Consider the following 27910-nt stretch of genomic DNA (forward strand, 5'->3'; position numbering starts at 1 on the left):
AATAAAAACACTAAGATAGATAAAGAAGAGGAAAGTTCACAGTGTTATTCTGTGGAACAGTCCATTCCGCAAAGTATATTAACTGTATGGAACTAGGAAAAGTCCAAAATAGATGGATATATTTAAGCTGTTTCCTATATGCAATGAGATTCACCTACTTTTCTGTGTCATACACAGAAAAAAAACCAAAAAACAAAAAGAACAGGGAACAAATTTCCAAGGATGAAATTTCCACATTTATTTCTCTTTCATGTGCATAGAAAATGGCAGTGAAGTGTCCTAGGAAAGAGGCGGGGAATGGGCATGGCGCTGCTATACCAGACTGGACTTTGTGCTTCAAAGGTACACTACTCATTTTGAAAACAAAGGATGTTGTAGTTTGTTTTTAACTGCTAACAATTCCTTGGGTTTCCCGTTTGTTTTTTAAGCTGTCAGTTTCTTCAAATCTCTTTTCAGATGACATACTGCGTTACAAGTGATGGCACTTAACCAATGTGGCATTTCCATATTTACATCAACAAAAGGAATTTACAAGACATAATAGCATACAATCTTGACAGTTAGTAATAGCAATAAAACACGAAGGGCATCCATTTTATTTATTTTTCTTTTCTGTACAAACTATCAGAACATAACTTATTCACATTAAAAAAATCATTTTTAATTTGATTTGACCTACACATCCCCCATCTCATTTCACCCATTTCTCAAACCTCTCATCACATCGCCCACACCTTCACCAGACTATAGAATCTACAAGTAATTAGATCTAACACCTAAGTATAGCTTAGAAAGTCCTTTCTCCCGAAGGTTGCCTCACTTCCCTGAAAATTCCTCAAAAAAGAAAAAAAGAAAATGCTCTTCACTCATTCCTTCCATGTCACTTTCACATTTCATCAGCAAATCAGCAAGACGGACTTCTCATCTCAATCCAAACAAAGTTAGAAAGAAAGAGTTTCTCTCTAGAGCATCAGGATGCTACACCCACGAGTCTGGGGACCCTGGGTACTGTTCTGCTCTGTAAGAAGGTCGTTTAGTGGAATAAAAGTCCACGTAATTTGTGGTTGATTTCAGTCCATACTGTGTCGAATAATCAGTAGAAGCTGGAAAGTGAACTCGGTCATCAAAATAAGGATCTTCATAGCTATGAGGAGACTGCAAATACAATCTGTATGCATCAAAGTTCTTTCTGTTGGAGTCATCTTGACTATAATACAGCTGTTGATGCTGTTGGCAAAATGAGAAAGCAAATAAATCAAGGCAATTTTTGGAAGTACATGTTTAAGGAAAATTAATGTGGGCTTCCTGCTTTATATTTTTAAAGCAATATTCAGTGTTTGTGAATTTATCATTGAACGTTTACCTGGTGCACACTGTATGTTTACTAGTGGACTGGAAGGATTTTAAATTGTTTACAGGTGAGCTGGCAGTTGGTTCAAGTCCTATCCTATGACTCCTAGAAGTCAGCAACTTGAGAGAACCCCAGATAGCCCCTGCTACCTCCCTCCTTCCTAGAGGCCAAGTTCTGTGCTCTGCTCTGGAAGAGCCTGTGACCTGTGACCTGGGCATGCCCGTTGAAAGATGGCCTTTATTTTTGCTTTGACACAGGGGTACAATTAGCATATCAAGAACCCAGTTAAAAGGTTGGATTTTGGGGCTTCAGATTGCTGTGTAATTGCAGAACCATCTTTGAAAACATTTATCTCAGAGATGAAGATTGAGTCCATCCCTCAGTTTTAAAAGAAATATGTAGTCCAGTGAACAAGTCACACTTTGGAAACCCTGCTGTGCTTTTAAAAGAATAAGCAATCTCCGGCAGGAGAGCAGTAAAATTATAAGAGATATGTGAGCAAATACAATTCAAAAGGAACAGACTTTCCCCAAGCCAGGGCTGATACTAACTTCAGCTATAAGGAAGCAAAGTGAAACACAGGTGGGCACCCACAGCCTGCCCTCATTTCCTTCTATGCCGTCTATCTCTGACTTCATCATCATTTCTTCACATGTTTGGAGAAAAAGTGTAATGGTTCTAATGTTGGTCTTTCCTCCTGATTATGCCCCAATTCCACCCTGCCCTGCCTGTAGCAAGATGTTACAGATTTACCACATAGGGATCAACACCATATTCTAGAACTAAAGGCATTCTAATATTATAAGGATTTCAGAGCTAAATTTGCTTTTTAACTTAAGAGTGATGATTCTGAGGATATTTCTCCTGACGAAAAAACTATAGCAGAGATTATGAGTAACTTGAGAGGTTCTTCTTCCATCTACAGAGAAAAGATATGGAAGGAGGTCTGAGAGCATCCTTATCTGCAGGGCAGCTTACAGGCTTGTTTGGGAAATCCCCAACTGCTGTGTTAATGGAAGGTAAGAGGAGAGATCAGGTGACCCTGGTGGACATGGCATCAGACAGGACCAAAATGAATTTTAGGCCCCCATGAAAGCAGAGATTAAATGTTACAATCACTAGTCCCCTTTCTGCTGGGGAGTGGGGGTCTACCCCTGTAGGGCTGAGTCTACTGTGACCTCTGAGCCTATGACTCAAGTGTCTTCAAACCATGGAGGCCCGAATCAGAGGAAGCCATGAAGATGGAGAAAGAGACGGAGATACAAAAAAGAGAACAATGAGTTGAGAGGACCAAGTGTGCTTACTGATCTTTCCCCACCCAGAGAACAGAAGAGATTTCAGAGATTTTAAAAAAAAAAAAAAAGTGGGAAAAGGAAACTGTTGGATAAAGAACAGGAGTTAAAGACTTCTCAGCTGGTTGCCATCAGTGGCATGGGGTTACCAATTCGGATATGCAAGGACAAGAGGCTACTGCAGAAGTGATTTGATTAAACCACGGATGAGCTTCCAAGGAACAGAGATCCCTTGGGACAGCTCCCCGGCCCCGCCGTGGGCCCAGCTCAGGTATGTCAACCGGTGCGGACCCCTTACTGTGTTGATCCCTGCTAATCGGCCTTCTGTAAAAATGGTATTGCAAATTCACCTGTAGCCGTCTATTTTGTTCTCTTGCTGGTGAGGAATAGGAACTGATGTAAATTGGTGAAGGTTTGCTGGAGCCTGTAAGAAAATATTTTATGAAATTAAAACTAGTGCTCATTATCCGGTCCATTAGGTCATATGGACTCCCAGAGCTAGGGCTGGTGGTGTGCCCGACAGGCCCTGCCTTCCGGGCATGGCACAGCCCCAGACAGTTAGCAGCCTGGGTGCCCCGGATCAAGCCTGCTTGCTGCCTAACCCAGGGCTCTCAGGGGCTAATGAATATGGCAAAAAGAGGCTGTGTGTTTCACCAAAAAGCAATGCCAATGCACAGATCCTAAAAGGATTCCTTCTCAACCTGTGGTCACTATGGGGAGCTCTTCCCACCTGTGCAGATGTCCGCTGGCTGGCTTTCTGAACAGCAGACTTGCCCCCGGAGCCCAGGAACACGGCTTTTCCAGGGCTCTTGAGTTTTGCCCCCACCCCTCAGATGGGGGAAGGGAAACAGCAGAACAAGCTCCATGCCCTCAGAACAGCCTTGATTCAAAATCCCAGGGCCTGCAAGGAGCAGGGACAGCCTGTGTTCTAAAAGGCTGGCCACCTGGAGGCACAGTCTTGTGTCTGCCATATTTGACTATGTCTTAAAAAGAACCTGGTAACCAGATAGCTGTCTTCAAGAGTCCACAGTAGACTCTGATGATGTCACTGGTTACCCATCTAGTATTGTTAAGGCTAGCAAAGATTTTTATTTTAATGAGGAAAATGAAACATATTTGAGGCAAATTAGTTTATTGAAGCAAGCAAAGAAGATACAGAAGGGCGCGCATGCTAAGGAGGCGATCTTTAAAATAAAGCGGGCTACTGCAAACCTGAAGCAACAATGCACTTCAGTTGGTATGTGCATTTCCTCTGCAAAGAGCTTGGTGTTTGAAATGTAGCATCTGCAATTTTCTGAGCTATTAATTGCCATAGTAACAACAGTCGATTAGTAAATAGTCCTGTGGAATCACAATTTTAAAGACAACAGCACAACTGAGACTGCTCCCCCAGCAGTTGTTAAATTGCCACCAGCTTTTATTTCTTTTTAAGAAATAGTTTTTTTCCTTTTTTTGAGAAAGGAGGGTTCCCCCCCTTTTTGAAACCTCCAGAGTAGTTTCAATTTGCAAGATAGCTGAGAATGGAGATAATATGAAATCGTGGTTAACCCTTCAGGTTGGCATTCTTTAAATAAATTATATGCACGGCTTTCTGAATAGGACATAAAAATAATACTGTGCAACATCACTTTTGTTATTCTTAAAAAATAAATAATCACTCTGAGGAGAATCACATTATATATTTTGTTATTCATTCAAACTTTTCCACGAAAATGCAAATGGAATTGACCCCCATCCGCAGGTTTGAATGTATCAATCGGTCCAGGAGATTGGCCCTGCCAAATGTCACAGAGCACAGGTTTCTGGAACACACAGGGGAGTGGGGAGGGGGCAGGACAAAGGGCCTGTGCTGCAGGGGAGCCGGAAATGCTTTCTCACTTGGATACAGTGCTCTTTTCATTTGTGGTCAGCAGACCATTGCCTCTGCTTGTTTTACTTAAAACAAGTGGGAAAGGCAACAGCCCCTGAAGCAGGAAGGAGATGGAGAGAGTGGACCATGGTTTGCTGCTGGGGGACCATCTCAAGGCAGGCAGAGGTTACCTCCCAGGCTGCCGTTCAAGTGCCTGGGGACACGCGGCTTTTCGAGATACTCTATCACACACCCGACTGGCATCTTACCAGGGTACAGGCCTCTGTGTGTGGCATCCCCTTGGCTACTGTAATACTGCATAGGTGGCTGGGTCCTATCGTATTCAGAGCGAGGGTCTCTGACTCCTAACAGTGCTGGTGAGGAAGAGGTGCTGCCGACTGAAGGGACAGGTGAAAGGAGGATGGGGAGAGAGAGGAGAAGAAAAGAGAAATCAGACTGTCAGTGTCTCTAGGAAGTCCTTTCTGGAAGAACAAAGGTCAATAATTAGACGTGGCCAGCACTAAAGTCAGCTCTTAGAGATGCTGAGAGCTGGAGGGCAGCCAACTCCGGGTCCCTGGATGGTGGCCTGTAGACTGGCCACTGTGATGATCAGTGCTGTCAACCCCGGAGATCGCTGGGGAGCCCAGGGTGGTACAGGGGTCGTGCAGTTTCCCCACTGAGATGGCAGGTCCCAATGACCTGCTTAGGCCTTTGAGACTAATGCAAGAGTTAAGTTTGCTGTTTTATGATCTCAGTTCAGAAGCTCGTGATACACCCATCTATTATTCTTAATGTATAGCTCTTCAGTAAATAGATGTTTTATGGCATGTTTTGATTTCTGATTTAAAAAATATCTGCATCTCTAAATGTGTTTGAATAAGAGTGCCCAGCCCATGAAATTTATAATTCCTTTTATGGTGATCAGCTGTCAGGGAAATTATAAGCTCAGTAAGCCCTGCTCATCAAAAAGCTCAGGATGCTGAGAAGCCCAGCTTCACAAAGGTTCAGCTTTTTTATCCAGCTGGAGCCAAACATTTCATTAACAACATATCTACCCTTAGGTATCCTGTGGGACATTTTCGCACAGAAGGAAAACACTGCACATCTTCTTTTTCTCATTAAGGAATCATCTTACTTGTATTGAAGTGTCTTACAATTAAGAGTGGTCACTTATTCACTGGATCCACTAGAGAGCAGCAGCCCCCAGACCTGCCACTGATGGTTTTGCATGCATCGATGCTTTCAGAGGAAGACTGATAGCAGAATATCTTCCCTAGAAAATATTTTGAGCATGGGCAGTGTCTATGTGCTTCTCATCCTACTTTCTAGAAGGTAGGTAGACGTCCCCACCTGCCTCACTATTATCAACATGTCAGCAAGATATGAGATGTGCCCATAAGCAGATATCACACTAGCCCTGAGGGATGGATGATCAGCCCTCAGAATAACTGGAGAAACAAGTGTGAATTATATCCCACCTTCAAATGGAACCCAAAAAGGGACCTCGGAACTTGGATGGGGCTCGTCAGCACTGTCCAGTGTGGTTATTTGAGTTCTCAAAATGAGTTCATTGCTTACCGACTACGTCCTAATTTGTCTGAAGTTACTTTTTTGCCTGGACACATGCCTTTCGTTAAGCAGCCAGCTCTCCCACTTGTCCTGGCACCACACTTTCCAAGTTCCCTAAAGAATCCTGAGCATTTTTATAAAGCAGGACGGCCTCAGGCTATACCTGGGAGCCCAGCAAGAATGTGTCAAAACCCAAGCAGAGGTCTTTTTGAAGGAAAACCACTCATAATTTAAAAACTAAGATATAAATATATATCACTGCAGTAGGCGGAGATAATTTTTAAAAATTCCTGGTATAAGTGAAGACATCTAATTACGCGACAAGAACCCGCAGTCGTATATTAGTCTTTTTGGCCACATTTGTCCACAAGAGAAATAAGACTGCCAGCAAGAACACAACTGAATACAACAGATAATATTTATATGTCAGAAGGGGAGATTTAAAGCCAAATAAAAGATGTTTATTACTTTTCCTGTTTCATTTAGTTAAGAATTAAATTTACAGGACTGAATCAACTTGGTGGTAATATTCTGTTCTTACATGTAAAAAAAAAATTACATTGAGTCTCAAAACATTCTTTCTATCAAATTAAATACCACTAATAAGTAGGTAGCATGGTTGCCAAGACTCCCAACTTACAAATCATAGGGAATCCCTATAAAGCCACCTACAAGGCCTGCCCATGAGCTGTGGATGCTGGGGTCTGGGTGCAGCCAGCAGATAGAGGTTTAACTTGTGAGAAGTAAGGTGCAGGGGGAGATCATGGCTCTCCCAGGGTCTAAAGGACTCTAATAAGAGTTTTCATCAAGAAATGTAAAAAAATCACTTTGGAAGAGATTTCAGACTTATGGCCAGCAGGCAGACAAAGGCAACCATTTTTAGGCACAAGCTAGTGGCTCTCAAAGTGTGTTCCTCCACTCTCCTATATCCGCGTCACCAGGTCAGTTTATGAAGTGCAGGTTCCCAGGCCCCTTGGCAAACCTAGTGAAGCAGAAGCCTGGGGTAACAGAGGAGGCTGGGCCACTTTTGTGCACCCTAGTTGGTGTAAACTTGCATAAACCTTTAAAACGGAAGGAGGAGAGTGGGCCTGCTGTTTACAATAACATGTAATTCCTGAATAAGGCTTTCAGTTTGAAAAGCAAACTCTCCTTCCCTCACTGTTTGGAAGTGACAGACTTCAGCGTGCATGCTCAATCTTCTCCGGATGGGAAACAACGTTCTGTCACACGCTATCACCTAGGAGGGGCATTTACCCACTGACCTGACTGAATGACGGGTGACATTTGTTGGTTGGTGATAGACAAGGAAGGATGTGATTTGAACCGGTCTCGCTCCAACGTTGACACAGGTGTAATAAAATGGTTCTGATTCCACCCATCCTGTGGAGTTAAAAGAGAAAAAGAAACCTCTCAAAATGAAAAATGACATTTCATGATAATAAATGATCACGACTGTGCGCTCTGATGAATGCTAATTATACTAGAGCTATTCTCGTAAGTTACCTTTTTATAAATGCTCCGGAGGTCCCGATATTGCCATAATGTATTCAAGACCTGGGCTGCTGCCTTCACCACTTTCAGAGATGATCTAGGGAAAGAGGAGGCATGTTAATGAACGTGGGCAGCACCGCTCCAGGCTCCACTTGAGAAGACTCTGGCAGCAAAGTGGTGGCCAGGAGGCCCCCTCTCCAAGGACCCTGGCAGGGAGGAGGCTGCTGCTAGCAACCACCACCAAGGTGTGAGGGGCCCCTGGGAGTCTGTCAAGTTCACGGCTGGCCAGATGTGGCAGGGAACAAATAAAGGCTCCCAGGCACTCGGCTGTGTGGTCAGAAGCTGTGGTTGGAATGAGCCCATGACTGCTGACTGTGACCACACATCCCAAGGGGCTGAGGACCCTGCCAAGTTGACTGAAATATCCGCTGAACCATTATTAGGCCTTCTTATAATTTTCCTATCATGTATACCTCTTTGTAAACACATGTGTCTGTGAGCTCTCATAGTTGCCTTGGAAAATAACGTCAGTTACTGCCTCCCCTCTCTGAAGACTGTTGAATGTCGGTGCTGTATTTGAGCGCCGCTGACCACAAGTCCAGGCAGCTCACCTCAGGAGTTGGCCCTCTCAGTCAGCGGCCTCACCATGAAGGGAAGCGGGAATGCAGCTTCCTGCCTCAGCGAAGGCCTTCAGAGCACCTCATGAGGGTACTTCAGGGGCCCTGAGGAGAATGGAACACCTCTGTCCTCAGACTTCATTTTGATGTTGAAGATTTGATCTGATGTCCTCTTCCATTCCTTATCTTCCCAACTAAACCCTCAGGACATGGGGGAAGAAGAGAGGTGAGCAGGCTGGTGGCACCTCCTCCATCCAGTCCATCACAACAGAATCTGCGCTGTGATGATTCTGAGGCTTCAGCAGGGGGGTGGCGCGTAGGCAAGTGCAGGGGCCTCACAATCTCAGTTCCCAGAGGTGAGTCAAGGGAAAATCTGGGTCAGACCCAACCACTCTAAGACTTTTTAAATTTAAAATTTCCAAAGCAGACAATAGAGCAAGGAATACCCGAAAGAAGAGAATGCATAGGAAATTTCAGACACCAGTGACGGTCCTGCAAGGTCTCCACACCTCACAGCCACCCGCTCTCAGCCAGGGTCTCACGCAGCAGCTACTGCTGCTGCTATTGTTTTCCATCTTTAAATGCTGGGCAGCTGGGATCAGGTCAGGAAAGGCAGACCTCAGACCTCCAAGGACTCCTCCACAAACCTGACAGCAGGGGCGTGCTAGGTGCACACCTTAACACCAACAGCTAGGCCACATATCTTTAGAGGCAGGTTCTCTGAGCAGAAACCCGACTCCTGAGAAAGCAAGGAAGGTCCTCTGCTCTCCCTTTGCAGCACCATTCCTGGATGCAACCACGCAGTCTCATCTCTAATTTCTCTCATCCCATCTTCTCCTCAATATTGTTCAACTGGGCACATCCCAATCCTAGTCCTACCTGGCTGAGCAGCACATGTGATATGCGCTCACCTTCAAAACACTTTCTGCATGTGGCTTGCAAGGCACCAGGTGTGGCTGGGTCTCTTCTGAATGGTCTGGCTACCCTTTCTCGGGCTCACTGCTGGTTCCTCATATCTCCTTGACCTCAAACCGTGAGGGACACCAGAGCCCTCAGGCCTCCTCTCTTCTCTATCTACATCTCTTGTTGATCTCATCCCACTTCTCTTCTCTAAATATGCCATCTACACCCTATGACTCTCAAATTGATCCGTGGCCTGGACCTCTATCTTGAACTTGACTGGAGTATATTCCACTCCTGACCAGACCCTCATGTGGACATCTAATAGCAATCTCAAGTGTATCACATCCCAAACTCTGGTCCTCCCTGAAAACCTGCTGCTCCTGCCAGCTGTCCCATGTCGGTAAGTGGCAATTTCATCCCATGGTCTCTTCTGCCAAAGACCTCAGAGTCATCCTTGACACTTTCCTTCTTTCCTGCTGCTCATCTAGTCCTTCAGTAAATCCCATTCACTGATTCTGTTTTTCAACATGTCAGGATCAACCACTTCTCCACCTCAAGTCCTGTCACCGTTAGTCTCATTAGGAGTCAGGGGAGAAGAGGTTGTGGAGTCACTCTGATTACTTTCAGGGACATCAGATCATGTCTCTCCTCTGCTGTACACTCTCCAATAGCTCCCAGTTTTGCTCAGAGTAAAGGTCAGAGTCCTCTGACACTGATCCACAGGCTCCTATACTTCTGGTTACCGTCCCTCCCCCTCTTCCCTGCTGCTTGCTCTGTTGTAGCCCCTCTGACTTCCTGCCCTTCATCACACACACAGGTGCTCTACCATCTCTGGGCACTTCCACTTGTTCCCTTTGCCCCCAAATGCTCTTCCCTCCCTCCTCCAGGTCTGTGCTCAAGAAGCACCATCTACTTGAGGTCTTCCCGATGACTGTGTCTAAAATTGTGACAGCCCCTCCTCACCCTGGCGAGCCCTATAACTACCCCTGATTTTATTCCTTGCCACACACTCAGCCCCATCCACAGGCTAAGTGTGCTGCTCACTCCATTGGAACCTCGTCTGCTCTGACCAGGGAATGTAAGCTGCCTGTGGGGAGGTGTGACCTGAACACCACTGTAGCACATGGCAGGGAGGCAGGAGACAGATGCTTGGTGAATGAATGGAAAGGAAAGTAAGTTTATGTTCAGAAGAAAACTTGATTTGATCTAGGACTCTCTGAATCTGTTTTGAATAAAAAAACTAGACTTTTTAAAAATATACAAACATTTTGGCACTGTTTCAGCATTTCTGTAGTCTGCTCTTATGCCTTTCACAAATAATGGCTACCTCACAAAATTTTAAGAGCACAAAATGTGATTTTGGTTACTCTTATGGAAGATGGGAGAGAAGGGGAGTTAGTGGAACAGGACCTTAGCTTTTTCTGTAATGTTTCATTTCCTTTGAAATAAAAAGGAGTGTGTGTGTACTTAATACTAATGAGATAAAAAAGATACACACATAAGAAAAAAAGGACTAAAAGGAAATGTGGATAATGTTGATAGCTGTGCTTTCTGTGGAGACTATGCTTTGCTACATTATTCTTTTATTTTATCAACAAACTGTTTCAAAAGTATATACAATGTGACTTCTAGCACTGATGCTCAGCCAGCTAATAAGTGTTTATGAATTGGGGGCCAGACTTTGTTCTAGACACTGAGGATGCAGCAGTGAATAAAAATACGAAGCGCCTGCTATACTGGTGGCGTTAGATGCCAGAGAGGCCATAAATAAACCAGGGAAGCCGCTGCCCTACAGGAGGAGATTTGCGGGGGCGGGGGATTTTACAACTGAAGTGGAGGTACCATCCTGTGTGTCCTACACTTTCCACTTCCTTGAAGGATTCTCTGATCTGGTACTAAGGCAAATTCGTAGTCAGCGCTATGGCTCTGTGACAAGAAGCTAATTTTTGTCACCAATCCTTCTAATGCTTCATTACCTGGGTGTCACCCAGAAGTGACATATGATCCAAGCCCAGGGCTCATCCTGAGGCCACATGTAGGCTCTGCTGCACGTGGTGATTTTAGTACTTTGTGGGAGCAAATAATCCCAGAACTGAGGATTTAGGAAGAAGTTCTTGCAGAACAGGCTCCAGAGCCTGGAGCAGAGCCAAATGCCCGAGGGAGATAGGTCTTCAGGTTTTCCTCCCCATGACACGTCTGATTCTCCCAGGAGGCAGAATGGCCACATGTGGCTTTAGGGACAGGACAACTGTAGGGCTAAGGGATGCTCCAAGGAAATAAAGAACAGAAAAGGGGCCCCATGACCACAAATACTTCTCCCAGCAAAATAGGTTTTAACTGCTTAGCTTATTGGCATGTAAAAAGTGAAGAAATAAATCTCTCTCAACAGGAAATGTATCCTTGACCAAAGCCCTTGGCACAGGGCCAACCCAAGAATGAGGGCCTAGGGCGGGCATCCCCTTGCAGCAGACTTGCCTGTCTCCTCTGCCCTTGGTGATGTTCACCAGCTTCTCTATGCCTCCCGAATCAGCCAGTGCCTTGGCGTTCTCCATGTTCTTGCTGGTGACCTCGTGTAGGGCGCAGCAGATGGCCGCCACGGTCTCATCCGACAGCACGCTGGGGCCGGTGCCTCCTGGGAGCCGGTTGACCAGGTCTCGCATGGCATATTTCCCTGCCCAGGACAAAAGGGTTCATTCCAATTCTGGAAGGGATCTGGTTTTTGTTATTATTGTTATTGAAAAACTGTGACTGCGTGGTCTCTTTAAGATAAAGCCTCAAAAGAGACAATAACAGGAAAGAAAAAAAATCCACAGTGAAGAAGGAAATGACAAACATTTTAACTGTAAGGGGCAGGTTAACATCACAGCCAGGCCACTTGGGGAAATGATGGGTTTATAAAACTTTACTGCAAAGTGCTAAAAGAAAGTGTAAATCAGGGTATAAAACTGGTATACTAAATCATGTTGTTTTAGTTTCCACTATTTTCATGAAAGTGAGAATAAAGGAATGATGATAGTAAATACTGTTCTCCATTCAATTCCTATGCATCACAACTACAACTTCCTCTTAAAGCTTTTATTTTTTTTTTTTATTTTTTTTATTTTTTATTTTTTTAAATCTCTCTTTTTTTTTTATTAGTTGGAGGCCAATCACTTCACAACATTTCAGTGGGTTTTGTCATACATTGATATGAATCAGCCATGGATTTACACGTATTCCCCATCCCGATCCCCGCTCCCACCTCCCTCTCCACCCAATTCCCCCGAGTCCTCCCAGTGCACCAGGCTGGAGCACTTGTCTCATGCATCCCACCTGGGCTGGTGATCTGTTTCACCATAGAGAGTATACATGCTGTTCTTTTGAAATATCCCACCCTCACATTCTCCCACAGAGTTCAAAAGTCTGTTCTGTATTTCTGTGGCTCTTTTTCTGTTTTGCATATAGGGTTATTGTTACCATCTTTCTAAATTCCATATGTATGTGATAGTATGCTGTAATGTTCTTTATCTTTCTGGCTTACTTCACTCTGTATAAGGGGCTCCAGCTTCATCCATCTCATTAGGACTGGTTCAAATGAATTCTTTTTAACGGCTGAGTAATATTCCATGGTGTATATGTACCACAGCTTCCTTATCCATTCATCTGCTGATGGGCATCTAGGTTGTTTCCATGTCCTGGCTATTATAAACAGTGCTGCGATGAACATTGGGGTGCACGTGTCTCTTTCAGATCTGGTTTCCTCAGTGTGTATGCCCAGAAGTGGGATTGCTGGGTCATATGGCAGTTCTATTTCAAGTTTTTTAAGAAATCTCCACACTGTTTTCCATAGCGGCTGTACTAGTTTGCATTCCCACCAACAGTGTAAGAGGGTTCCCTTTTCTCCACACCCTCTCCAGCATTTATTGCTTGTAGACTTTTGGATAGCAGCCATCCTGACTGGCGTGTAATGGTACGATATTTTTCACAGAACTAGACCAAAGAATTTCACAATTTGTATGGAAATACAAAAAACCTCGAATAGCCAAAGTAATCTTGAGAAAGAAGAATGGAACTGGAGGAATCAACCTGCCTGACTTCAGACTCTACTACAAAGCCACAGTCATCAAGACAGTATGGTACTGGCACAAAGACAGAAATATAGATCAATGGAACAGAATAGAAAGCCCAGAGATAAATCCACGAACCTATGGACACCTTACCTTTGACAAAGGAGGCAAGGATATACAATGGAAAAAAGACAACCTCTTTAACAAGTGGTGCTGGGAAAACTGGTCAACCACTTGTAAAAGAATGAAACTAGAACACTTTCTAACACCATACACAAAAATAAACTCAAAATGGATTAAAGATCTAAATGTAAGACCAGAAACTATAAAACTCCTAGAGGAGAACATAGGCAAAACACTCTCCGACATAAACCACAGCAAGATCCTCTATGACCCACCTCCCAGAATATTGGAAATAAAAGCAAAACCAAACAAATGGGACCTAATGAAACTTAAAAGCTTTTGCACTACAAAGGAAACTATAAGTAAGGTGAAAAGACAGCCCTCAGATTGGGAGAAAATAATAGCAAATGAAGAAACAGACAAAGGATTAATCTCAAAAATATACAAGCAACTCCTGCAGCTCAATTCCAGAAAAATAAATGACCCAATCAAAAAATGGGCCAAAGAACTAAACAGACATTTCTCCAAAGAAGACATACAGATGGCTAACAAACACATGAAAAGATGCTCAACATCACTCATTATCAGAGAAATGCAAATCAAAACCACAATGAGGTACCTCTTAAAGCTTTTAAAAACTTTTCTTTGAATAAGTTTTAAGCTGACCAAGTAAGGCTACCAAAAATACTTTCCATGACATCTTTCTCGATCTAAACATTTGAACTGGGTAGTTACATATTTTCATCAAGTTGAGGGTTTACATCAGTTGGTCTGACATCTGACATCAGTAACAACGTGTTTGTTTCTTTCAAAGAAGACACAAGTACAATTCTGGTATGAATATTATGAGTATGCTGTATGTCTCAGGAGTGATATAATAATAAAGTTCCCAATAGGACAAGACAGGGGAGCCCCCTCGCTCCTGAAGCATTTCCTTACAGACCCTCAATTTCCCTTACTCTTCTCTAAAATGGAATTATCTTGAGCTTTTCCCATTTCAATTACTGACTGACAAACTGGAATAACTGCATCAGAGACAAAAGAAATTAACTAAAGTGCAAGTAAATATTTTCTTAATTTTTTTCTTCTCTTATGCTAATAATTGAGTGGATGCTAAATGGGATTTTTATTGAAGACCTATTTATATACAGTGGTAAGCAACAGAAGACAGGGCCTGAATACAAGTGCCATAATTTACAGCATGTCAAGGGAAGACTTGAGCTTTACTCATAGAGAATATTGTTACCAAGAGTGGAAAAACAGTGATGACATGTTAAGCCAAAAGATAAATATGGTTTTTAGGAAAAGATGATAAGTTAGCACTTGTGATTGTGAATACTTGTGAATGACCAGAAGGTCCGCAACATGTAATCTGTCATTTTGCTAAGTTTTAAACTGCACCCTGGAAGTTTGGGAGAAGGCCGCTCCCTCCATCTGTGAGCGACCCGAGCAGTTCTCTCAGAGCTTGCGGCCCAGACAGCTGGCTTGGTCAGACTCAGGTGAATATGCAGGAACTTTTGTGAGCTCACAAAACTGTGTTTCCTCGTGAAGAAATGTCTCTGGAGACAGAGTCCACTGCTAGTGCTGGACGTGAGGAAAGAGTGAAGGGAGTGGTTCTTAGAAACAGAAATGCTGGGTAAATCAGAGTCAGATACTGAATCTGGGAGGGGCTCAGAATGCCTAGGAAGGAAGGGATCTTCATGGGGAAACAAGAAAAAGTGACTCCTGAGTAAATAAAGCTGGGTAAAATAGAGCTCATCAGTGGAGGCAGAAAATGCTCACTGAAGTTTGGAAGGGGGTGAGGAACTCACAAAAACACAGGGAGGCATTGAGAGGCCAGGCCCCGGAATGCACACCGGTTCTCCCCACAGGTCTCAGCGCTCACGGAGCTGGCCGGCACCCTCTGTTCTCCCACTGTCTCCTCCATGTGTGGAATGATAGGCCACAAGGCATCTGTGGCCAACCCTTTGGTTTTTAGCAGTAAGAACTCCCAAACTATAAATTCAAATAATATAGATGTAACAGAAATAACTTAAAAAATCTCTCTTTAGGGACCTAGAGGATTTCTCTCAAGGAAATGTGGGAACTAAGAGCTATAAACACATCTACTGGAATCAGGCACGAGTTGGAGTATGAACAGGCTGTGGAAGAAGATCCTTTCCTCTCTGTGAGGTACAGTTTGGCTCCATGGAGGAATGGTGTTTTAAGAACAGGATAATCCAGGCAATGACTTAAAATAGCACTGCTGTTTGGCACTGTTCGAGGGGCCATAGAGAATTCTCACGGTCACTCTGTAAGGCAAACCTTCTGGCCCCTGTTCCTTTCCTCTTTCCCTATCTCTCATGGCAGGGGTATTTTAATGAGTTCAATATACACTCACTAATCCACATAAGGTCTTGTCTAATTTCTCCTCCTCCTCCTCCCCTGACCTGTCACCAGCTATGGGTCTGGCGTGGAGCTTGCATTTTCACAGCAAGTCCATTGTGAGGAGAGCTGGCATGGGCAGCTTCCTTTCAGAGATGGAAACCAAGGAGGAGTTTTCAATTGAGATGAAGGAACAGAGCCTGGTGGGCTCAATGCAGGACACCCCAGGTTACACAGCCAGTGAGCAGTGGATCCAGGGTTTAACCTGCGGTCTGCTGGAGGGTATCTGATCTTTTCTGTGTGCCATACTCTGCTTGGGATGTGGCCATCCCTAGGAGGCAAGCAAGGTAAGCTGCCAAGAGAGCAGAACTTTGAAGAGGAGCTCATTCTCAAGTTCATGCAAGTGCTAGCCACATTTGAATTGACTTAAGGGTGAATGCCTCCTAGAATTTTGTGCCCTATGTGCCTCATTTGCCTTTCCCTCATCCTGACCCTGCCCTGGGGTCAGGCCTTGGGGCAGTGGCTCTGTTTTGGTGTGAGCACTTACACAGATCTGAGAAGGAAAAGCTACAAAACATTCATGTGATTTCTTTTTAAAATTTAGAACATGGTAGTATTGGTGAATTAGCAGATGTTAAGTCTCAAAAAACAGAAAAGTGAGAGTCAAACCTTTTTTTATTGTTTAAGAAATGAATCTCTCTTGGGAAACAGTCACACCAAATCTATCAAGTAGCTTTGTAATACATGACTGAAATTGCTAGCTTTTCTGAACACTTACCTTCCGGATCAATGTTTAATTAATAAGCCTGCCTCTCGCTGAAAAGGAGTGGTCAGAAAGGACAGACACAAGCGTACAAAATACACTAAGAAACCAGGGACCAGGACTCAGCTGCTAGTCATTTAAATGTCATATTTTTATGAATCAAAATAAGAGCTTTATAAATGCTGTCATTTCTTTTTAGAGTTCATCAGGTCACCAGAACATACCTATGAGCTCCTTGTTGCGAACATCTAGGGCCATATTCCTCAAGGCAGTTGCCACAGAAGAAACAACTCTATCGTTATCCATTCTCAGAAGCTCTACAAGGATGGGGAGCCCTTTTTCTTTGCGGACGGCCGCTCGGATATATGCTGCAAACTAGGAAACAAAACAAGGTAATAAGCAATATAAAACAGAGGGCAACTCTCAGGCATTACTGTCACCTAAGAAAGATGTTTTCAAAAGATGAACTAATAGATTAAATGTTTTCTTTTCCAACTGGAGATTAAATCTGTGATGCCAGTCAAGAGAAAACCAGTTTGGGAAAAAGATAAGCTAGGATGACTGATTTAAAAAGAAATCCCAAAGCCTGAAAACCTCAAACCACCATCTGGCAGATATTTTTGTGCAGAAAAGAGAAGGCAGTGATTACTTTCTACTTCAGCTACATAAACATGATTAAGGACGGATGGCGTGTCTTCTCTGCAGTTGGCCCCATGCCAGGTCCAGAGGCTATAAATAGGATGGCAGAGCTGGTAACTGATCAGTGCACATTAAAGGAGAACCTGTTTCCATCCAGTCATCCTTCCCCTGTATTCTCTGCAACAATATTTACAGTTTAGTAACCCTTCAAAGAAATTGCTTGGGAAAAAAAGCCCTTGCCTTGGAAGAAAAGGAACTCTCCAGGAACACTGAGCATCATAATTCATACACACTGGTGAAAAAGTAAGTATATCTGTGTGCAAAATACTTTATCATTCAAGATTAGTTAGCTGCTGCTGCTGCTTTTTTAAAATCCACAATCAAAAACTTCTTTCGTGATTAAGAGGCAAGTCTGTACAGTGAGTCAGTTTGGGCACCACATGAATTGGAAATGAACACGAAGTCATCAAGGAAACAAACAAACAGAAAAAGTAACATTTGAAAATGGGTCTTTAATCTTGTTTTGAGCTTTCACTGACATTTTTACCAATACAAACTATCTTTCAAAATTTAGGATAATTGAAAAATGTTGCTCATAAAACATCTTAATACTTTCCTGCTGTGGTCAAGACACAAGGACAAAGATCTGCCAGCCCTTTGTATTATTTTGAACATGAAAATATGTGACTGACACGTCTTTAATATCAACAAAATGGACTTTTTAAAAACATAAATAAAAGGAAAAGATGCATTTCAAAGATCCTATTAACTTTCTTCAAGTGAAGTCAATTCTCCTGTTTTCTAAATCAAATTAAATCTGCAGGGGAGACACAATACACAACTTGCTATTGGGTAAAGGACTTGGGTAGCTTTGGCAACTTCTCCCTCTGAAACCTGCAAGGACAAAACCAATGCCTGCCTGTCTTGGAGACAACTGGCTCAGTTTACCTCAAGTGCCTCCCTTTCAGAACGTTACCACCATTACCACTCCCAAAACAGCTTCTGACTTGCTCATATCTCTCACCATGACTATCTTGTTTTCTTAATGAGAGTCCAATATTTTGATTTACTATTTTAGATACCTTTGAAATCACTTCCATATAATATTTACATTTTAAATGACCCTGCCATTTAACTTCTATTCACTAAAGCTCCCAGAAAATAAAGTTCTACAACTCAAATCATATCTATTTTAATTACTGTCTTCTTTAAAATCACCATATGATTCTCAGGTCATAAGATGCTGGAGGTGAGCACTATATCACCAACATAAATATTTATGAATACTTATGTGCTGGGTACCGTCCACGGTCCTCCACATTTATTATGTCATTTAATCCTTAAAACCACATAATGAGGTGGGTATTATTTCCATTTTATAGATGATGAACCTGAGGACAGAAAGATCTGAGGCCTCCAGTTAGTAAGGGAGGTAGGGCAGGATTCAAAGTCAGGGGTCTGGCTCCAGAGTCAGTACTTAGATACTATTAGCACTTCTAATGTTTTTAATTAATAAATAGTTGATTTACAATGTTGTGCCAATCTCTGCCATACAGCAAAGTGACTCAGTTATACACACATCAAGAACAATAACAAAAAAACCACAGTGGCTTAGCACCAGGCCTAATTATTTATATATAAGCATTAGAACAGCTGGTTGCATGCTAGCAATGCAATACTTTTCACTCTTATGGTAAAAAACAATGCCCAGACAATTTTCATTTTGGGAGGTGGTGATGGAGGAAATAACCAAAAACAAGCATTATAATAATTCTACTAAAACATACTTGTTTGCAAACTTCTAGAGGTTGAAATGTTTCAAACAAGGGTTGTCTGAGACATTGTCAGATGATATTTTAAAAGTTCTGAGAACTTGCTTATAGTGGTAACAGTAGGAAATCACCTTCAATTTTCCTAATGAAGTCACACGTTTACCAGTGGAGGCAGAAACTGCAAGTATTAGAAAGGAACAACGGCCCAATCTTAGCTGTAATTCAGGCCCTCGGCATCTCTCATCAGGCTCTCCAACAGAATCCCAGCCCCCATGGCTCTTGACTTCAAATTCACTCTCAGTGCAGCTGCAGATGGGATCCAACCGTGTCCACATCAATCTGTATATGTCGCCTGTCTGCTTAAACCCTTTCAGTGGCCCCTCTGGTCTGAAGGTCAGGTTTTAGCTCCTGAAGCTTGGCCGTCAGGCCTGGTTACGAGGGCCAGTTCCACCATGGGCACTCTTCGTCCCCCTGCACAACTCAGCCACCAGCCTGTAGCCTCCGCCCATGACGTCCTCACTGTGAGGGCTCTTGTCCCCTCTTGTCCCTTTATCTGGAAAGCTCCCTCTGCACCCAACCTCACACCATGCGGGCTTCATCTGCTCATTCTTAAAGGTTCCACTTGGGCAGCACTATCCCCCCAGGAACTCTTCCCTACCTCCTGGAGTCCCTCCTTCCTTGCCTTTCCCTCAGCAGGCTGGGTTAGAGGTCCTCTTCCAAGACCATGGAGTCTATACAACACTTACTCAGTATGTCTGTTTTTCTCTTTTGCCTTCAGTTTCTCATGGGGAAGGGCTATCTCATATTCATCCTTGGATCCCCTGAGCCAACTGCAGTCTCCTCACTTCTTTCCTCCTACCCTTTACTAAGTCCTAAACACCTTCGTTCATCCCTTTCCATTGACCATGGTTGGTCTGACTGCATGGAGGTGTGGATGAGCAGAGGACACCCTACCTTCCAGTTTCCAGCAGAGAGGTTCTGGAGTGATCCGGCAGAGCCTTCCAAGGTGGCTGGGTTGGAACTTTCTGCTAGGAGGGTCAGATATGGTTTTACCACTGATGGGTGCCACAGCATCTCAACGCCTTTGGGGGACTTCGACAGTCCTGGGATAGGACCAACTCCATCCCACTGAAAGACAAAGAGCATGCACTGGTGGAGGCAAAGTGAACACAGTATTCAACATTTGAAAACATTCCTTTCTGCTGGACTCAGCTAGAGTTATGCAGAAAAGCTGAATCATGAGAAAAAATTTTTTCTTGCCAAATATGTGATTTCTTACTTCCAGAGAAATGAAACTTTAAGAGTTTCATGTCAAATAAAATACTAACTTGATCCTCTTGTGGTGTCCTCTTTTTCTTCTTCTTCTTCTTCCCCCAGCAGCTTGGCTCCGAATCTTTGCTGGGAGACTCTTTTCCGAGTAAGTCATCCAATTCGTTCAGCCCCAGCAGCCGGGCCTGAGGCACCTCCAGCTCCAGCCGATATGACAGGTTCCTCAAGGTGCACACGCAGTTCTCCACGGTCTGAAATCCAACACGGCGCAGGGTTAAAACCATCGTATCATGTTAGCGCAAAAGGCTTCTGTACCAAGCACCAGTGGCACTAAATAAATGTAGAATATGAAAGAACTGTTTTTCACTGATGGGACCCTGCAATCTGAAAGTCAGAACTCTGACTCCAGACTGTTGGTGGGACCCCAAGTTCACAGAGTGTGCAGAGCACCCACAGTACAGCTGAGGATCTGATGTCACGCTGAGTGAAATGTGCGGGGCTCTGGAGGGGAGAATGCCCAAGGTTTCTGCTTCAGGGCTGCTGCAGTGGCAGATGCCCCCAAATTACCAGGACCCCACCCCTTCTCACAGCCCCTCCCCCAAGGGCCAGCTTTGTCCTCTTCTTCCATCTCCCACGTCTCCCCTCCATCTGTGGAAAGTTCCACGAACTCTTTCATTTTACATTTTGTCTTCTGTACATGGTCTTTGGCCTCCCAAAGTCTCTATCATACCTCTAACTGAGAGGCCAACTGTCTATTCAACACAGAGTGTCAAAAACCAAGTTCGGTTTTGCCCCGCAAGCTTTCCCCTTCCAATTTATTTACTCCTCTCAGTTTCATCTGAGGATCTTTTGGTTCAATGAAGCTCAAATGAAAACCTGGCTGTCACCTTGAATTCTCCTCTACCTCCTCCCAAGCCTACCACTCACTCATCATTCTTTTCTCTCACAGACCCTTATTTTCAAACCCAGGCCTACTTGTGGCCTCTCTTTGTCTAGCCCAATCTGAACAATACATGACTGGCCTGCCTTGGGATTCCTGACACATTTAGTTCCTCTTTCCTGTTTCTTCCCACCTTCCCCAGCCTCTGATGCCAGTGCAGACCCTGGATGATGAGCAGAATGCCTTGTACAAGGGCCGGATGGAGAAAATAGGAGGGGAGGATAAGGGGCTCGTGCTAGGAACAGAGGGAGCGGATGAAAGGCAGCAGCCTGGGATGTAGAAAGGGCATCCTTTGGTACTGAGGCAGGTTTGGCAGAGAGGTGGGGGGGATTCCAGTGCCTCAATCAGGAACTTTTATTCAGCATGCAGATGCAGATGGATCTGATTGTAGCAGCAGGGGATACAGAATTAGAGAGAACAGCAGTGGGGCAATCACCTTGACATTGAGCCCAGGAGAATCACAGAGAAGGTCTGGACCCTGCTAAGGTTCTTAACCACATGGAATAACTCAGTTTTCACGGTTCTAAAGCTATTTTCGTTAAGTTCTCTTGTCTCTGTTAATTTGTAATTTTTAGAGACATTCTCCCTTTAACCTGGAGTGTAACCTAACGAAGAGGAGAGGGTCAGGAATTCCAGCCAGAGTCAAAGGCATGCAGATAGTGGTGGTCAGCAGCTGTTGTCCTCTGCCAACCAGCATTCACTGACCTTGCTGTCATAATCAGAAGTGTTCACACACGTGTGGATCACATACAACAGCGAGTCCACCAGCCCCTCGCAGGACCGCATCTGCTTCCTTGCTTCCTCCCCAGCAGAGCTGAGATTCCTACACAGGCAGAGACACGGGGGAGCTCATTAGCCATGGAGCCTTACCTTAATGATCTGAGAATGGACTGCAGAGCAGCATGTAAATCTGGTCTGAGGAGGCGTATGGAGCCTGTATTTTAATATCTCAAGAGCTCACCATAATAGCCAGCCCCTCATTAGCCATGAATAGAAGACAGCAGGGACACTTGAACTTTGTATCTCTCTTGTGACAGGTCACTTTCTAACCTCCTAAAATAATTATTTTGGGGGCTTATCCTGAGTTTCCTTCTAAACTTTTTTTTTTTAAAGTTATTCCTCCTAAAAAAAGGAGGAATAATAGTAACTATCTCATAGGATTGCTGTGAGGAAAAGATGAATTGCTACAGATAAAGCAATTACAAAAGTCCCCACCATGTGAAAGGATGTTTGTTAGCCACACATGGTTGCTATATTCAGGCAGTTTTACTTCCTTGTAAGGCCATAAGGTCTTGGCAGTCCTTGCACCTATTAAAACATTTTTTGCATGTAGTTGATGGTCATAAATGCTTCTTGAATGAACAGAGGAAACATCATTTCTTATACAAAAACTTCAGGTTAAATGAGAACACTTGGTCATGCTACCATTTTCCTCATCTTTTAAATTATTAAAAACTCTGAGTTGTTTTTAGGTCTCATCCATACTGAAATTTTACTATCCATTCAACTTTGTGAACTGATGCCAAATTATAAGGCTCTATTTTATGTGCCATTAACCAAGTAGTCTAACTCTGCAATTTTGCAAAAATTAGCCTTTGCAAGGGGGATTGAGAATGACTTCTCTTTTCACCTTTGTTTTTCTGAGGCCAAAGAGATACTATCACCTATAATCCCTCTACTGTTGTTATCTGCGGTAACCTCTATGCTGCACTCAACAGCTGCCCTCTTCTGTTCCTCATATCTCTCTGGTTTTCCTCTCATCTGCTGTCTTCCTTCTCAGCCTCTTCTGCCCGTGGGTCCCTCTGGGGTGCCCAGGGCTATACTGGTCCCTGCCTCTATCTTTGCACTCTTCCTGAGTGGTGTCCTTCTGTTCCTTGGATTTAACAAGGAACACAATCTATGGACCCATGACCCCCAAATGTCTATCTTTAGGGCAACCCTTCTCAAGAACTCCAAACTCATTTATCCTGATATTACCGTATGGATAGCTAATTAGACTTCTCAAAGTAGACCAGCCTAAACCCTCAGTTGCTCCCCCCGCCCCTCTGCCTGACCTCATCAACAGCACTTCCATGCTCCCAGCTGATCTGGCCAAAGATAAAGGCACTGTCCTTACTTTCTCCCTTTTCATTGTCTATCACAGTCAGTCAATAAGCAAATCTTGTCAGCCTTTCCCTCCATAACATACCCCACTGTGCCTACTTCTCTCCAGAGACTGGTCTCAGCCACTCTCATTGATTGCTTGGATTGATGCACAGCCTCAGCTTCTTGCCTCCACTGTCCCCTACATCATAGTCAGAAACCATGCCCACTCCCGTGATTAAAACCCTGTTTCCCATGGCACTGGCATGTGGTACAGACTCTTTCCTGTGATTTAAAAAATCTGCCATAACCTGGCAGCACCCTGCACCTTGCCCATTAAGCCTCAAGCCCGCCCCTGCCCCAGAGTCTCTACACTCCTTGTTTCCTCTGCCGAGATGTGTGACCTGCTCACCTCCCTCACCGGCCCTCATGCGAGCAGCTCCTGTAGTATTTCAGATCTAGGCTTAAACTTTACCTTACCTCCTATGAGAGACCGCCTGACCTTCAAAGTACCCACCTAGTAACACTTAGGTCACCCTATTTTCTTTTAAATGACATCTGTTATTTTCTTGTTTATTTACCTATCTTCATCAACGGAATTTTGTTCTATCAGAGCAGGGATCCAGTCTGTTTTGGTCATCACTAAATGAACACAGAAGGCATTCGCCAAATGTTAATAGCTCTGAACCACTGGGGGAGCCTGTGTGTCCTGCTCCCGGGCTTTCCCTGAAGCCTGGCAGACTGGCTGAGTGATCACAGTCTCCCCTTTCAGGCATGGGGAGAGGATGAGATGCTGACCCACGAATCAGCAGTAGAGGCCATGTGACCTGCTTGGTGATGCAGGAATCTGAGTCAGGGAGTTGGTCTGTCCTCTAACAGCCTGACTCTTCTCAGCACCACCACGCCGGTTCTAGGCGAAGGAGCCCACAGTTAACCTAACCATTCCAATAGGGGAAGGCTTCAGAGGAGAAGCCCAGGCCCTTCCCCCTGCTCCCACAAGCTCTGTTGTAGAGATGCTTAGACATCTTAGCCTAAACGTGAATAGCGTGTGTAATCACTACACAAAGCATTCTATACAAGCTGAGTCTTCACAACTCTGAGATGGTATTGTTACCCCTGTTCTAAAGATGAGGAAACCAAGGCTCAGAATGGGACAGGAGGCCAGTCTGTCTGAGGCAGAGCCCTAAGGTTTGTTTCAAGTTCCCAGGAAACCTGGGCAACAACTGATGAGAATGACCAGCAAATAAGGAGCAATACTGTAACACTTAAAAGGAGGCTTTCTGGATTTCAAGTGCTAAAGATAATGACTGAAAATAGTATTTGGGTTCATTTTCATTTATTTATAAAACTCAAATCCAATGACTGTTTAAACCACACCCTTCTGCACCCTTTGAAAAGCAAAAAGGTTTCAACTATTACATTAAAAAAGTTAAAGTCACTCAGTCATGTCCAACTTTTTGAGATTTCATGGACTATACAGTCCATAGAATTCTCTAGGCCAGAATACTGGAATGGGTAGGCTTTCCCTTCTCCAGGGGATCTTCCCAACCCAGGGATTGAACCCAGGTCTCCCACATTGCAGGTGGATTCTTTACCAGCTGAGCCACAAGAGAAGCCCAAGAAAACTGGGTAGCCTATCCCTTCTCCAGTGGATCTTCCCAACCCAGGAATCGAACTGGGGTGTCCTGCATTATGAGCAGATTCTTTACCAACTGAGCTATCAGAGAAGCCCCAATTTAAAAAGACTGACGTCTAATTACCAGACATTGTATTAGTTTCGGGTGTACAACACAGTGATTTGACATCTGTATACACTGTGAAATGATCACCACAGTGAGCCTGTCATCACAGAAAGTCAAAAACATTTTATTTCTTGTGATGAGAACTTTTAAGATTAACTTTCTTAAGTCTCTTTCAACTTTACAACACAATATTGTTGACTATAGTCACCATAGTCACCAGGGCTTCCCTGATGGCTTAGATGCTAAAGAATCTGCCTGCAATGTTCGATCCCTGGGTTGGGGGATGCCCTGTTGAAAGAAATGGCAACCCACTCCAGTATTCTTGCCTGGAGAATCCCCATGGACAGCGGAGCCCGGAGAGCTACAGTCTATGGGGTCTCAAAGAGTCGGACACAACTGAGCGACTAAGCACACACACACACAGCACCTAGTCACCAAGGTGTACATCATACCTTCATGACTTACTCATTTTACAACTCAAAGTTTATACCTCCACATTTTGAATTTAAACAAAAACCAGGCTGCAAACACATTAGCAATCAGAATGTAATAACCAGAAAAATGGTGTTAAAGTGTAAAACACTGGCATTTTGTCAGTAATTTTTCAGACTGAAAGGGTTTTTTTGACTAGTCTACAGAAGAGTCGTTTACAAGATAATGTCTATCAAGCCTGTGCTCATAATGTTTTCCTCACAGATGAACAAAGTCTAGTGGCCTAAATTTTGAAACAAACTTGGAAACTTACAGAGATATTAATGAAAGTGAAGTAAATCATCCTAAAATCAACTTAGCTATGACACATATTAATCAAAGACAATCGGAAAGAAGAAATAAAATATCTACCTCAGGCAACCTGTTGTATTACGCAGAACGAGTGAAGTCTGAAATTTAATTTTATGATCATCATCAAAAGAAGAGTTATTCCACCCAGAATGCGGAACGATCACAGTGTTTGTCAGGGTCGAGAGAGCATCTCGGATGATTGTCATCTTTACGGCATCACATGAGGATAAATTCCACAGAACTCCTAGAGAAGGCAGATTTTAAAAGCAAATCAATTAGAAATCCTGCAGTTTTAGAAATGAAATGAACATATTAGCATTAATTGATGGGAATTCAGTCTGTTCCAAACCTAATCTATGGCCTGAATTTACACCCAGGCTGGGGCTGGACCTCTAATAAACATTGAGTGAACATATGTGAGTTTCCGGTTTATCACCAAGTCATCCATAGGCAAGATGACTGTGGTTTTGCAAAGCAAAGCAGAGTTACTCCATGAGGAGGACGGGCAGAATCTAATCAAGGATCACAAATATGATGCATCTGTGATGGTTGTAAAAATGAGGTTCCTGTATCATCTCTTACATTTAATGTTCTCTGTGACAAACCATTTTTACAATTTAGTACTTGAAAAGAACTTCTCTTTCTCAAAAGACTTACACTTTCTCTTCAGCACACTTTCTTTTCTTACTTTCGCTAGTGGGAAGCTCAAGCATAAATATTATATGTGCAGTGACTTACTGGCACAAAGAATGGTTACACATTTGCTTTGTCTCCCTTATTAGAAAAGGTTTAAACATTTCTGTTTCCACATTAACAGTGTTATTAGTATGTGCAAATTACTACCATTCCTTTTTGGATACAGGCAAGACACAATAAATTAAAAACTACTGATACTGTAATTCATATCAAGATTCCTAGGACAAAAGACCTTAAACCTAGCTTATTAGAGTGTGTTACTTGAATCACAAACATACTTGAAGGTCTTCATTTCTGTGTCAACCATAAGAGGGTTAAATTATTGTTGTAGCATGCATATTTTCTAATAATTACTCTTTTAGAAATTAAAGAAAATTCAAGATTACACCTACTCTAATTTTTACATCGATGCATTTTCCTAAGTAAGAGGGAAGGGGACGGAGAAGAGACAGTGCAGCTGGTTCCTCTGCACTGAAGTCCCTCAGAACCCTACACTCCTGACGGATCCTTGGCAAGCTGCTTTAGTCAGTACAGTGCTTTTAGAATTATCAGCACACAAAATGTTCGAGGCCCTGTTGGGGGGGAGGAGTTGGCAAAATCTGCCCATGTCCATGGAAGCGTGTCGGGCTTGTGAACATGACTGAAGAGTGTCAGGCCAGAGACAAGACTGAAAACTGCTGCTCTGGGTCTGGTGACCAAGAAGCCAGCCTAGAAACTACACAGCCTTCTCGGGGCCTCACAAAATCGCAGGGCCCTTTACAAAGGAGGGAGGCAGGAGAGAACTGACAGGAGCTTGCTTTCTTTCTTTATGAAGGGAGGAGGAGGGGTATAATAAGCCAAGGCCAGAACCAAAGAGAATACTCTATGAACCGAGAGGACCATCATTCCCCACATGTCTGCCCTGACCCACCCACACGGCTGTCGATGGTCAGTGATGGAGGCAGATGCCGGGCTCTGTCTTGGTTCCTGGCTGCTCTCCGCTCTCACTTGGCTTTGACTTCTGGGCCTCGCTGACTGGGTTTCCTTTCTTCCCCCAAGACACTCTTTCACCGTTTTTCTGCTCCTAACCTTTGGGGTGGAACAGCCCACCATAAGCACAGCTTTTTGAAACCTCAGCCTTAGCGGTGACCCACCTTGTTAGGCTCGGACTCGAGGGGGATCTGGACAGTCCAGAATCAGGATAAGGAAAGACTCTGCTTTGTCTCTTAAAGCTTGTTCTGTCCACCACGATAGACCTGTTTCCATAATTATCTTGTGGCAGATGCACATGGTAGGTGCTCACAAAACGAACTTAAACTCCACAGGTGGACCTACTTCTCTATGGATTCTGAGGGTTCTGCTGGGCCCCCAGGGGGAGCCAGGGGAGGGGTGGGTGGAGAATTGGTGGCAGGGCTCTAGATCCTACCCCAGTTTACCCAGAGTGGCTCCAGCCTCTTTTGTAAATACTGGGCTTCACTTGTGTGTTGCTGCTTGAAAAACTGGGTGTTTGAAAAACAGAAGGACTGTATTAGGGGAAAATATCTGAGGACGGATGACCACAGAACAGACCTGGGAGCTAAGAATGAAAAACGAGTCTCTGAAGGTTGGTTCTGACCTAGATGGTAGGTGAGTTGAGAGAA

At 43.8% G+C, this 27910-nt stretch overlaps 1 protein-coding gene across 11 annotated transcripts in view; it reads right to left on the bottom strand.

Moving 5' to 3' along the window:
* Positions 1-225: 225 nt before the first annotated feature.
* Positions 226-27910, bottom strand: part of PKP4 (plakophilin 4) — a 248260-nt gene continuing 220575 nt past the window's right edge. For 8 of the 11 annotated variants that reach the window (XM_061135252.1, XM_061135255.1, XM_061135253.1 and 5 more), the window contains 11 exons: positions 25656-25839; positions 21694-21811; positions 20108-20299; positions 19734-19907; positions 16593-16743; positions 11548-11743; positions 7565-7649; positions 7324-7441; positions 4762-4890; positions 2994-3067; positions 226-1227 (listed from right to left, as the gene is read on the bottom strand). In XM_061135252.1, the coding sequence (XP_060991235.1) occupies positions 979-1227; positions 2994-3067; positions 4762-4890; positions 7324-7441; positions 7565-7649; positions 11548-11743; positions 16593-16743; positions 19734-19907; positions 20108-20299; positions 21694-21811; positions 25656-25839 (1670 nt within the window). In that variant the 3' untranslated portion in view covers positions 226-978. The remainder of the gene's footprint in view (positions 1228-2993; positions 3068-4761; positions 4891-7323; positions 7442-7564; positions 7650-11547; positions 11744-16592; positions 16744-19733; positions 19908-20107; positions 20300-21693; positions 21812-25655; positions 25840-27910) is intronic. The other 3 variants (XM_061135259.1, XM_061135257.1, XM_061135258.1) reach the window with 2 other exon arrangements.

This window comes from Dama dama, chromosome 33 (assembly GCF_033118175.1).
Source record: "Dama dama isolate Ldn47 chromosome 33, ASM3311817v1, whole genome shotgun sequence".
In the NCBI taxonomy this organism is placed as follows: Eukaryota; Metazoa; Chordata; class Mammalia; order Artiodactyla; family Cervidae; genus Dama; species Dama dama.